The 12,828-nt window shown below is 43.1% G+C and overlaps 3 protein-coding genes across 5 annotated transcripts in view; 1 reads left to right on the top strand and 2 right to left on the bottom strand.

Annotated features, from left to right (window-relative positions):
* Nucleotides 1-1,511, bottom strand: part of LOC125287130 (PDZ domain-containing protein 7-like) — a 15,416-nt gene extending 13,905 nt beyond the window's left edge. The window contains exons 1-4 of the mRNA XM_048232665.1: nucleotides 1,492-1,511; nucleotides 928-1,053; nucleotides 496-641; nucleotides 10-234 (exon numbers count right to left, since the gene is read on the bottom strand). Coding sequence (XP_048088622.1) covers nucleotides 10-181 — 172 coding nt within the window. The 5' untranslated portion in view covers nucleotides 182-234; nucleotides 496-641; nucleotides 928-1,053; nucleotides 1,492-1,511. The remainder of the gene's footprint in view (nucleotides 1-9; nucleotides 235-495; nucleotides 642-927; nucleotides 1,054-1,491) is intronic.
* Nucleotides 1,512-3,396: 1,885 nt separating this feature from the next.
* LOC125287159 (peroxiredoxin-like 2A) lies at nucleotides 3,397-6,171 on the bottom strand. Of its 2 annotated transcripts, XM_048232719.1 has the most exons (6): nucleotides 6,151-6,166; nucleotides 5,745-5,931; nucleotides 5,351-5,442; nucleotides 4,933-5,073; nucleotides 4,020-4,184; nucleotides 3,397-3,866 (listed from the first exon to the last, which is right to left on the bottom strand). In XM_048232719.1, the coding sequence occupies exons 2-6, from the start codon at nucleotides 5,887-5,889 to the stop codon at nucleotides 3,753-3,755; spliced, it is 657 nt and encodes a 218-aa protein (XP_048088676.1). In that variant the 5' UTR covers nucleotides 5,890-5,931; nucleotides 6,151-6,166; the 3' UTR covers nucleotides 3,397-3,752. The 2 variants fall into 2 exon arrangements, with proteins under 2 accessions (XP_048088676.1, XP_048088675.1); XM_048232718.1 differs by having other exon boundaries at nucleotides 5,745-6,171.
* A 2,707-nt stretch (nucleotides 6,172-8,878) lies between these two features.
* LOC125287143 (chromatin assembly factor 1 subunit A-B-like) lies at nucleotides 8,879-12,523 on the top strand. Of its 2 annotated transcripts, XM_048232692.1 has the most exons (5): nucleotides 8,879-9,886; nucleotides 10,124-11,237; nucleotides 11,514-11,672; nucleotides 11,928-12,040; nucleotides 12,300-12,523. In XM_048232692.1, exons 1-2 carry the CDS (start codon nucleotides 8,879-8,881, stop codon nucleotides 10,712-10,714), a joined length of 1,599 nt encoding a protein of 532 aa, XP_048088649.1. In that variant the 3' UTR covers nucleotides 10,715-11,237; nucleotides 11,514-11,672; nucleotides 11,928-12,040; nucleotides 12,300-12,523. The 2 variants fall into 2 exon arrangements, with proteins under 2 accessions (XP_048088649.1, XP_048088648.1); XM_048232691.1 differs by having other exon boundaries at nucleotides 11,514-12,040.
* Nucleotides 12,524-12,828: the final 305 nt, after the last annotated feature.

Here is a 12,828-nt window from a genome sequence, read left to right as displayed (position 1 = left end):
CTTCCTTACCCTCCTCTGGGGAGTGGATGACGATGACGCGACCCATGGGCGAGGCCGAGCGGTCGCTGCGGCGACTCCGCAGCTGCTGCTGCTGTTTGCGTACCACTGTGGGAGGGGCCGCGTGTGACCCCTGTGCGGAGGTCATGGGCTTCCGAGGGGCCGAGCCAGACGAGTGCGCCATGGCACGGGAGAGTGCCCACTTATCTGATGTCACCGATGCTTGTCCATTCTACCCTGCAGAATGAGAATGCAGAATACATATGAGCCTACCTACTACATGCATATCATTTAATTTATACACTTTACTTATATATTCACCATTGTGTCTAATTTACACTTTTTATATAGATGTATATAGAAACATGCTGGACTTACAAAAAGCACAGAATTTGTTGAGGTGATATTTCTTTAATTAAAATATTAGGCTTTCATGTAATAACAGAAGAAACGTTTAATTCCAGCATGGGCTACTTTTTATTAAGAAAACTTATTTACATCCTTGAAGAGCCATCAAGATGTCAGAGAGACAGTGGAACCAACAGCATCCTCCTCCTCATCCTCATCTCAGCACACCAGCAGGACACATGAGAATCTCCCTCTAAGCCTCTGAGTCACGCTCTGGCACATGCCGCTCCGTCTCGCTGCACACCACAAGTCAGAGACAAAAACAACAGCAAAACTTGGACGCTCACTAGAGGAACACGCTGTCCGTACGCTGTCCGGTGAAAGTTCTTTCGTTTGAAGTGAGACATAATCATCTATTTTTCATCACACCACTGATATAAATAACAAGACACAGAGAGTATCAGTATCGTGGTTGATTAGTTGCAAACGAAATAGACTCCGGCCACTCCACTCAACCTGTCCCACATAGGAACAGTCACATGGGTTCTCCCAAGGCCAGTTACTTTACTTCCCCTAGCTTACCTGAGGTAGCGGTGTTTGCGTTAGGAGGGGCGGTGGCGTCACTGTCGGGCGCCGGATTTCCCCGCAGCCGTCAGCACCTCGGACAGCGAAGGAACGTGACAACCAGCAACAGTATAGTCACACGCTCTGTTGCATAAGAAAGCATACTAAAGTGACTAAAAAAAAATGCTTAGCCTACCTATGTGAGCAAATTGTTATGCTTACCTACTGTCAAACACTTACCCGTAAAACAGAAATATCAACTTAAAACTTAAAACACAACATTGTAGATACCGCGCTGTTTTGGACAGGTGCACATGGTGACCAAATACAATTAGCTCAACACGATATTTCTATAACGCGTTAACCTGTTAGCCTACCTACGAAGGAGCTGCACACTCTGTACAACAGCAAGAATAGTCTTAATAGTATATGTATGAAGACTACAGTAGACCGTAACCTGTAGGCTGCATACACATTTGCGGTTTAAACAATAGTCACAAAACTTTTCCTAAATCCGAAATATTACTTAGGAAATCTAGGAAATAAATGAACTACGATAACTTCAAATTATCAAAACATTACCTGCATCCCAGTTCAGTCGAATGACCTCTCATTGACAGCGACGCAAGTGCACTTACTTCATAAGGTGAGTCTGGCCCCCTGAGAATTGATTGGCTTTCTAGAGCACCGCTATAAGCCGAGGCGCACCTGTCATTGGCTACTGAAGACGCCAGTCTTACACTAAATGCCTATGCAGGCATTTTCAAGGGCTCTGTTTACGAGAAGGAACTCACGTATAAATGATGGCATTCTACCAGATTCCACAATGTGGCTCTAGCGGACTGTATTATTATTGTTGGCTACTGAAATAAGGCGTTTAGTTATTTATGCGCCAATTCGGCCATTGTATATAGGTGGTATGCATACACCATATAACAAAGCCTTGATACCAATAGCATAAATGTAGCCTATTCACTTAAACCAGTCAGGCTATAGCCTAGGCATAGGCCTACTATTCAGTTCAACTCTGTGTAAAAGCATATTAAACACGAAACTCTAGCTAACTTCTAACTCATAAAGCCAGTAGTACTTGTGACATTTCCTTTGATATTGAGAGTGTTTTATCAAGTCAGCCGCTGGCAACCTAAAAAGCTTCCGTTTCACCCGCAAGGCACACAGTGGAGCCGTAGGCTCTGTGCACTAAGGCTGATGAGCACCCCCTACTGGAGCAGATAGGTCACTGCCGTAGACCCACAGGTTGCACCGAGGTGTACTTGGATTACTTCGACAGTAAAATTCTGGAATAGGCCTTTATCTGGACCTGATCTGGCATAGATCAAAGCTAGACCAGGGAGGGATCGTCAAACTGCTCTTCCTAAAGTCAATTGCTCTCCAGAGTTGGGTTAACATATTTAGTGAAGGAAGCACTCATACAGACAGGCATACTACTTTTCATTAGTAAAAGAAAACATTGAATAGAATGTATCTTCTAATCTGATTTATCCTTAGCAGCAAGCCATAACAGATCATAGGACAAAAAGTGATGTCACTAATCAAATTGACACGTCTTCATTTGTGATAACATATGAGCCTTTTGTTTTATTTATTCATGTTTTGTTCATACTTTTTTTAAATAAACAACTTCACAATATTGTGCACTGTAGAGTCATGCCAATAAAACACAGAGCACACAGACCCTGCCAGTGGTGGGATGAAACAGACGGTCATTGTGCTCTGCTTTCCCAAACAAGATCACTGTAATGATTCTGTAATGTGCGTGTACGTCCGTATAAGGTCAGTATTAGGTCCGCAGGTTTGCATCATATCTGAATCATCCGAAGGGTAGGACCTCCGTTTGACAAACCTCCTCATATACTCCGGAGGTTATATCTGAAAGCGCTGTGACTCAACACAGCAGTCAGTGTTACATATCTCATTTCATAGACTGCACGGCTATTTACTTAATCATTTGATTTTTTTAAAAAACAGGATGTTGAAGGGGACGCATGTGACTTCTGTGTAATCCAAGCAGAAAGGGGACAAAGTTGAGTTTGTCACTGGGTCAAAAGCATTTTCCAGGGTATTTCAATTCAGACTTTCAATATAAAAACTAATGAACCTGAAATATTAGTGATAATGGTACATCACTTCTCAGTGCAATGGTGAATCTGAAAATTACAGCAAGAGATAGAATACTTTCACTGATTAAGCAAGTTCCTCAACCAGAGAGCAGTCTTTGAGAATGCTTTTGGCAGCATTTCACACCCAAGCCACACCCATTCACAAACCCCTCCATTAAAACAAACCATGACAATCCTACTCTTTCGCTCTTTCAGCAGACATCTACTTGTACTCTGCCTTTTCTTTGTTAGGTTACCAATACCAATCAACATGCTCTAGTTTATAACTACAAAAGAAACATGCTTGAGCAGTGATGAGGCTTCAAATGCACATCTATGTTAAGGTAAAAAAAAAGTCAGACACAAATTTGTGTTAGCCATTTATTTGCAGTGATAGACTTTTCTCTGGTCTGTCTGTATTGCATTACATTGACTTGAGTAGGTGAAAGTGTGAAAACATCAAGACTGCTTCGTCAAAGAGTTTAGAAACAGTCCTTCATAGGTACTACCACACTTCTCTTCATCAATGGCACAGCACAGCACACTCAGCCCTCCTTGTATTATTAAGCAAACGTGTGCAAGTCCACATTGTGCAACTCCAAGTTGGCCAAGGAGCAAAACTCCCAAGAGGAGATTTGCTGAGGTTTCTCAACAGCAGACACTTAAGGCTCAAGTGATGTCATAATCCCAGTATGGGCTGCCGTGGCGACCGCCGGGTCAGTGCTAGTGTTCAGGCACAGGCACCAGTTCCATTTGGATGTCACGCACCGCGTTAGCCACGTGCCGGATGTTGACTTTGTCCCCAAATTCCATCTCTCGGTGTTCAAGGAGGATTCCCTAAAAGGGGTCAAAGGGTTCATGTTAACAGCCCCCCCCCATTTTTATGGATAGGTGCCTTACATAGAAAGCCTGTGTGTGTGTGTGTGTGTGTGACTATAGGATGAATCCAAGAAGCATGTGGCATAGAGAGTAAAATTAAAAAGGACCTACTTGACTCCCTGGTCCGATGACAAACACTCCTCCCATGATAAAGCCCTCTCCATAAACGTTCCCCAGGAAACCATTCTTGAAAGCCCGATAACCATTCATCCAGACCCCAGACCGCAGGAACCCCGACAGACCCATTTTACGTTCCCGAGGGCCAAAGAACCGGCGCTAGAAAGAGGGAAACGGAGCAAACACAAGCCAAGGTCTACTGTTTAAATCTTTGCAGTTTTTATATACTGTATTTGTCTGATCAGTAAGTATCACATAAAAACTCTAAACATTTCAGTTATTTATCTTGATTAACGACTTATCTTCAAACCACCACGGGGAAATGTAAAACACAGACTCTGAAAGCTTTTTTGCTTCCACAGTCATCCCATTCCATGCTATTGAGAAATGTTATGTCTGGGTTTTCACCAACCAGACGAATAATCTGAGGTTGCCAGTCAAGGCAGCGGTCAGGACACTGGTTTCAAGGTATTTGTAGGATTTGGGTGGGCACGGGGCAGGGAGGGAAACACATTTGTGCTAATCCACATTTGCTGAGCAAAGGACGTAAAAGTAATAAGTTTTGCCCATTTTTACTGGGTAATAATTTGGCGGGCGTAGCCAATTAAATTAAAACCGCAAAGAAGTCATGCTCCTAGCTGTGACGACAATGTTACACAGTGCAATATGAGTCATTGCATAGTCAGGTACTGGCTGTGTACACACCTCTGTGTATATTCTAAGCCATACACCATTACAGATGATTATTGCTTGAGGGGCAATGAAGGCAGGGGTATGATTCAATTAGCTGTTGAGCTGAAACTGCACCTTTCGCTGCAAATTTCAAATGACTTGGCTTCAGTAGAAGACAAGCAGACATAACTGTGGATGTTATGCACATGCAGGGTTTGGAAAGCAAGGATGGCACCTTCTCGTCCAAGTAGATCTCTCCATTGAAGTAGGGCCTGAAGTTCTGCACCTCCTCTCCGACGTCTTCCTTCACCACGGCTACCAGAGGGATGCCCAGCTCATCCAGCTGAGGCTTCAGAGAGGACAGCTCAGAGGCCTCCTGGAAGAATGTGAATGCACACACACACACACACGGTTAGACAGCCACCCACCCACACAGGCATGAATGCACACACCCACACAATTACAAAAGCACTCATCCACAAACACAGACACACAGTCATAAAATAACCACACCTTCCACATACACTGGAAATTGCAAATCAATTGTTGCAAAACTCCAAAACTGACACTATAACAGGATTGAATCAGTCACATCGACCAAACTATCATTAAAGCATTAAAGCAACAGTGCGTGTGATTGTGTGTAAGTATACCTCTCTGCACAGAAATCATCCAGGACGCCTCACTGCCATGATCACAGCCCCAGACTTCTCCCATAGTGTATTTGCCTTCACTGCTTTCTTCTCTGAGAAAACACCAGAATTGTAAACAGGAATGTGAAAGGGGTGTGTTTATTATCATTATCATTATTATTATTATTAATACGGAGTTTATCTGGTTGCGCATATAGTCTAACACAGAGCCTATTTGGAACTCATTGGCAGGGTTTACATTTCTACATTTTTTGAACTCACTCCAGTTTCCTAATCCTTTATTGGAAATGTCATTAAACTGAGAACGGGCCGGTTAGTCCAGTCAGACTCTCAATTAACTAAAATTAACTTTCGATTTTTACAGAGGAATAGCTCCCTCAAAGTGACTACAAACCTCCATCCAGCGTTTTTAGCTCGGTTTCCTCCAGGTAGCGTAGTGTGGCTCCAAGGGGCTGAGTCAGAAATAGATCCGTGAAGGAGCGCAGAAGATCGGCAATCGTCGAGACGACAGACCCCACTGTTCGAGTCACTAGCTCCATACTGCCGGCAGAGCAGAGTGCTGTGTGCTGGATGAATGCAAGCTGCAAAGCCCAAATCACAAGACGCTGCACCGCATAGACCAACTCCCTTCCTCACGAGGTCTTAATCATTCACGCTAATCGTGTATAGGCTAGTTGCACAACTTGAAACATGCAATAAGTAGAACACTCGCACAAAGAAATCTGTTCAATTGACAGATAAAAAAGGGAATTGATTTTCAGGTCAATGCCAAACCTCGTCAGAAAGTCAGAGCAGCCTACCTGGGCTCAGTGTCCAGGTGTATCATAAGTGATTTTTATGTTCGTCAGCTGTCATGCATGTCTGGAAGAGTTTATTTTACTGCTTGGAGAGTCGGTGCGGGCATGATAGCAATGGGATGAAGTGAACACACGCTTAAGTCATTGAAATGTAAAGCAGACAGAACCGGCAGTAATGAGACAATTTCCAATAAAGCCTAAAATAGTCCACCATCAGTCTCAGGCAATGACGTCTAAACGAAGCGGGGTTTTCAATTCTACAAAATGTTGATGGTGGCTGCAGCTTGAGAGATGCGTCTTTGATCTTTTGGTAACGTTCATATAGGCTGCTATGTTATCTTTGGGTCGGCAACAGGCGGTCAAAGCTGCCCTCCCAACAATATTATTTGGCGCGCCAGAATATTCTGGTGGTCCAATTTTTTAAAATAGTTATTAGCCTATTTTACAACATCGTTTTACAAAGTCTAGTCCATTCACCAATCACCGCAGGTGCTTAAACAAATATAAAGAACACCTGATCCTGCTAGTCTGCATATAGCCCTCTGCCAGTGCCTAAATGTTGCACTTTTCTGCCTCTCTCTGGATAAACAGCTTTAAGATGATATATTCCGTAGGCAGTCGTTGTAGCCTACTAGCCTACTTTTGCAATATTGAAGCAACATGTCTTGGAGGGGATGACAACAGTTGACTTTCAATTGAATTTACTCCTTGAGCCAGAGGGCTTGATTAGCACACGTTGCCAGGTTTCATGACAAAAGGATTGAAATTGAAGTAGCCTAGCTAAGTGATTTGTGATTTTAGGGTGTCTATTTCGCACACAACCTGCAACCTGTTAAATGCCAGATTAACAGACAAAATGAACGGGTCTGTGATTTTATAAATGTAATGGTCTTGCAAATTATGGGAGTTTTCCTGGATAATTAACAAAACGGGTGGGGTCCTCTGCAAAATGACCTTGAAATACAGGAAATCGGGAAAAACGGGAGTGTTGGCAAGCAGGAAATTGACTCTGTCTTGACCTATTTTTTACAGTCTATGGTCTTGACAAGACCAAATATTCTAGAGCTACGCGCTCCGCTCAAGAATCTTTGGTCAAGACCCTTTGACACTGGTTACCATAGTGTTATTATGATGTCATAATGGACCAGTACAGTACGTCACCTCAGAGCCTTGTTTTTAAAACCAGTTAAAACGAAATAAAAGTTCATTTGACCACAGCAACTGTTAGATAAGGACACAAAAAGTATTGCTGAGTGAAAGATAGATTTAAACCCACATCAGACTACAACATAACCTAATAGGTGATCTGGTAAGTTACAATGAATTGGCTAATACATTCAGAATTTAATGCTATATTCAAAGGCATATCTTATTTATTTGATAATCTAAGGTGGTCTAAGGAAAGATCAATGTGGTCATTGGTCAATGTGCATGTTAATTCAAATATCATACTCTTATTATTTATGAGTATATTGTAACATAACTAGACAAGTCTCTTCTCCTCAGAACTGAAGATGCCTCGCACACAAATCTACCCTGAGCCTGTAAGTCATGTCCATAGTCATAGTTCATTCCTTCTGAATGTTATTGACCAACTGCTATTTCCTGATTGAAGTAGTAATTCATCCCAAACAAAGATGGGGAAACAGTGTTAAACTGAAATGAATAATGTAATGTAACTGAATTGAACTGATTTTTTGCAGCCTGATCTAAGCAGCAGCCAGGAATCAATTTGGTCTTCTGTGGTATGTATGACACTACAAAACATCAATGTAGACAGTGTCTGGTGGGTGTTGTATGACTGATCTGTACAATATTTATAGAATACTTTAAGAATTTATTGAACTGAGTGGAATTGAATTAGCATGGACTTGTAAGAGCTGAATGTAATGGAATTAAATTGAATTGAGGCCTCAGGTACAGTGGTACATTACAGAACAGGGTCTAGAACGTCTTTGTGGCATGGCAGGTGCAGAGAAGCCCATCAGACATTCGCCTTCTGAGGGTGATAAGACGCATGGTTGGTCGACGGGCGGACAGCTCTCGGGGGATTGAAGAGGAGGTATGTAGAGAGGCCTATACATACAGAGGGCGCAGTGTGCAGGAAAACATGATCCATTGCAGTATGTAAGGGGGGGAAAAGTGCACCTGTACTCAGCCAGTTAACAGTTATTAACACAGAAAAGTTTATTTTCCACTTTTGCCCTCTTCAAACAGATTGAAACATCTGAGGAAAGCCGATGCTCCTCCACCTCCTCTGGTACTACTCTCGAGCCAGTGTGGGAGCTGCAGCCTACACCAAAGTCTCCACCTAAAACCGCTCTAGCTGAAGTCGTTCCACTTAAGGCTACTCCACCTAAAGCTGCTCCACCTAAAGTCGTTCCACCTAAAGCTGCTCCACCTAAAGTCTGTTCCACCTAATGCTACTCCACGTAAAGCTGTTACACCTAATGCTACTCCACGTAAAGGCGTTCCACTTGAAGCTGCTCCACTCAAAGCCACTCCACCTAAAGCTGATCCATCTAAGGCTGCTCCACCTAAAGTCGCTCGATCTAATGGTGCTCCGCGTAAAGTCATTCCACTTGAAGCTGCTCCACCTACACAGTCAAGACGACCTTATGCTGGCACAAATACAAACAATGAGATATGTGGATGCCAGGCAAGAGTTCCGCCCAAAGCGCAGATTGTGCTGCTTTTCCCCGGACATCCAGCCCTTGGCTATAGGCCCACCATGATGATCAGATTCCCTGAAGTGTCACCTATTCACAGGGTGTCCCAAGCTGCCCTTCCTCCACTGTTGTCAACTCAGTGTCAACCAAGGACCTCTTGGAACCAGAGTCAAACACCAACACTGCAAGCACCTGGCCCTTCAGATACAGCCATCGCTAATGCAACTGAGGTCTCTCCTGAATCCCCACATCCCCAGGTTGCAGAAATAACAAGAAAGATGAGACAGATGGATGGAGCAAGTGACCTTATGGACTTGATCATAGTCACCAGGCAAAGAAAGCTGGCTGAATTACAGATCCTGGATCTGGATGTCAGAGGCCTTCCTGCCAAGATAAAGCAGATGAGGAGGGACCATGACTACATGATCAAGGCATGGGAAAGGGACAGGCTGCAGAGGGAAGCTGATACAATGCAGTTGGATGGGACCAAACTCGAGGATGAGACCCTGGCAGGGGTGAGGGACGAGGTGAAGACTGATGCTGCTGCTCTCCTGTTACAGCAAGGCTCAGAGCGCACATCACAAAGCTGTTCCTCACCTGTCACACTTCATGAGCCAAATCAATCTGAAGCAAGCCAGTCGACCCAAGCCAAGTGTACATTGACAAATGTGAAGGAAAGGGATCATAACAAAAGTGGTGCTGTTGCTCGCCCTCTGCCCAATGGTTGGAAGCATGCATCAAGACCCCCTCTTTCCTCTGGCCCTTGTTCTTCAGAGAATGAAGGAAAAGATGTCACCGCTCAACCTAGGTCCAGCGGTTTGAAGTGCACATCTACATTTAATTTCCTGTCTCAAAACTCGTTGTGGTCCCATGGAGGCCAGTCAGACTCTGACTCTGAAAACTCCGACTGCTCCTCTTTCCAAGCGAAGTGTACATTCCCCCACAAGTTAATATCTGTGCCAGACCTACCTCTCAGAGACCACTCTCATGAACCACCCTCCACCCTGATTTGTGCAAGTAGTCTTGCAATTGTGGCCAGGAGGAATGGAACACAGTCACCACCAGCCAGAGTGAGTTCACCTTGATTAGTTTCGATTTTGTTAAAGTGAAATGGTAGGAGAATGTTGACTGGACTTCTAAATTTAGTTTTAGCATTTCAGAAGTGATAATGTGGTCCCAACTAGGGACTTATTAACCAGTGTGCTCTCACTTCTACTTTTGAAGAGTCAGAAATTAAATAAAAAAAATTAGCATGAGTGTAGAATGGTCCATAATCATGTTTTTAAATAGTTTTATTTGTTTTTCAGGCTTCTATGAACAATAAAGAGGACAGTGTAGAGGATGAGATGACAGACAGCGAGAGTGAGGACAGTAGCATTCAACAGGAAGAGGCCACAAGAAACAAGGACGACCCAACCCAGCAACTAAAGGAATTACAGTACTTGGTACTGACAACGGAAAATAAACTGGAATTGGCGAAACAGCTGGAAAAAGATACAAGGGCGTCTTACAAAAAGGAGAGAGACCAGCTGGCATTGAAGAAGAAAGACTTCCAAAAAAATAAAAAAATAATGCTGTCTGACCTGAAAAAGAGGACGAGGGAAGAACTGAAGGTGCTAGAGAACGAAATAGAACAAGGCCAGAAGAGGGTTGATAAGGAGCTGAAACAAGAGACAGCCAACCTGAAAGCTCTCTTGAACGAATATAAAAAGGCCTTGAAAGATGAGGAAAAGAAGGAAAAGGAGAGGCAGAAGGTTCTGCAAAAGCAACAAAAGGAAAAAGCAAAGGAAGAGAAGCTCAAGCAGAAAAAAATAAAGAAGGAAGAGGATAAAAAATATTCAGATGGAGTTGGCCGAGGAGAGAAAAATAAAAAAAGCATTGTTTATGGCAGAGCATAAAGAAGAGAAACGGAAGAAAGAGATCAGCAAGATATGGGAAAAGAGGGAGAAAGAGGAATACAGGGCATTAAAGCTAAAGGCTAAATGTGAAAAAAGAAGTCAGAAAAGCAACAGGAGGTGGACAAAAAGAATAAACAAAGCTACTAAAATCAAAAACAAAATAGCTGCAGCGCCAGGACGTTTCTTCCGCCTTTTCCAACCCAGTTATGGAAAGAGAGTGGAGAAAATGCTGAAGGAGCAACAGAATGAACAGCTGCTCTGGCAACAAAATGCGAAGAACAACGAGCAGTGGCTTATAGAGGAAAGGGAGAGGAAGAGGCAGGAGGTGGAGCGAGCGGAGGAGGAGAACAAGAGGCGCCTGGAGGAAAGGAAGAAAGCACATGTTGCCGAGCAGGAGGCCAACGAATGGGGCGGCAAGATGCGGGTTGTGCTGTCAGAAGCGAGGAGCAGTGCAAGCCGCATCAATATACAGTTCTGAAAAAAACAGACGACAGGACACCACATGACGAGGACAGGACGAAAGGTCAGTGAGATTGCTGCTAGATAAACCTCCTTTATAAACATGCAGTTTGTAACACCCAGGCTACACCAGGTCCGCAAACTAAAGTGTTTTAGAAGACGTTTTAGGTACGTGTCGCTAACACGTCTTGTCTAACCAGTTCCATGATCGGAAGTAAATTGTTGCGGCGGACATAACGCCAAAGAAGCGCTTCAGTCACGTACCTGGTGTAGCCTCCCTGTAAGGCTGAAACAAATAAAGAGTAACAATTAGAAATGTTCTTTTGTATTTTGTGCCCAGTGGTGCAAAAGAAGCAACTAAGGAAGAAACACAAAGACGTTTCCAGGGGGAGGAGAGAGGTCATTTTCACAGGAACTGCTGCTACCAAACACACAGGAACTGTCATCATGAAACTCCTTGTATGGTTTGTATGAGAAGTATCGGGACATTGTCACCAAGGTAAGGCAGATTTAGATGTTAATTTGCATGGCATGATGCCAAGATACATTCTGGAATGTTATGCTAACCAGAGACGAAGAGGCTAATGATCAGAGCCTATGGAATGCTTACATTTTTCAAAAATTAGAGGTGAATCACAGGGACTGTACATAGGCAAAGCAAAACGGTCAGGTGACGAGTGAGCGCTGTCAATGTGTACGCAGCTTTCAAGAAGGTTAGTTATGCTAATCAGAGAAATGTCTTCTCTCCAAGTAGACTCAAACTAAATGTGTCCTGACACAAACATGAGTATCATACAACATAGAGGACGAGGAGAAATCATGGTGGAAGCAGATCTCTCAGCTCCAGCGGGAACTCTCAACTAAAAGGTAGCAAGTGTAAAGATGAAGTTTTAACTTAAAGTCTTACTTGTATGAACAGGACATCATTGCAACTGTAAATTGTACCTCTGTCTGTCAATATGTGGTTTTGTTTTGTATGTTAACCTCATCTTTTACAACTATATACCCATGGTTAGATATAAGCAAACTTTAATTTGATGAGTGGATACTGGCAAATGTTTCACTTTGTCTAAAGGGAACATTAGTTGTGCTGTGAAACTAATAAGCCTGACTTTTCCTGTTTCAGCTTCTCTTGAACACCGCTCCATCCATCTGCTGTTCCAGCACCAGCCCAAGGAGGATGGGTTCCCCCAACAGCCTGGGTCCTCCCAAGGTTTCTTCCAGCTTTCAGCTGGGAGTTTTTCCTTGCCACCGTTGCCTACGGCTTGCTTTTTGGGGGCATGAGGACAGTGTGAATTTCTATTTTATAGAACACAACAATTGTAACAGTAATAAAAACAAAAACATTTATGTTGTTCTTTTTTCAGATTTGTCATCTAGCACACAACTGTCATCTACTGTAACTACAGTTGAAACCAGAAGTTTACATACCTTTAGCAAACACATGCTAAAGTTACCTAAAAAGAGGAATAAAAAAATGCATATTTTTAAAATGGATCTAAATGCCTTAATTAAAAAATCAGGAAGCCCCCAACCTTTAAGGACACCAATTTTCTCTGTGAATGAATAATGTATCGTAAATAAATAAATAAATGTTCTTCCTTAAAATACTCAATAGGTGCTCATAAGTATACCCATATGTTAAATTACCATTG

The sequence above is a fragment of the Alosa alosa genome, chromosome 22 (genome assembly GCF_017589495.1).
Source record: "Alosa alosa isolate M-15738 ecotype Scorff River chromosome 22, AALO_Geno_1.1, whole genome shotgun sequence".
NCBI classification, from domain to species: domain Eukaryota; kingdom Metazoa; phylum Chordata; class Actinopteri; order Clupeiformes; family Clupeidae; genus Alosa; species Alosa alosa.
This window is presented reverse-complemented; position numbering and strand designations above follow the sequence as displayed.

Coding starts and splice junctions, on each gene's coding strand:
- LOC125287143 (XM_048232692.1), top strand. CDS start 8,879: ATGATGATCAGATTCCCTGAAGTGTCACCTATTCACAGGGTGTCCCAA. Junction 9,887..10,123: donor CACAGTCACCACCAGCCAGA/GTGAGTTCACCT, acceptor TTTGTTTTTCAG/GCTTCTATGAACAATAAAGA.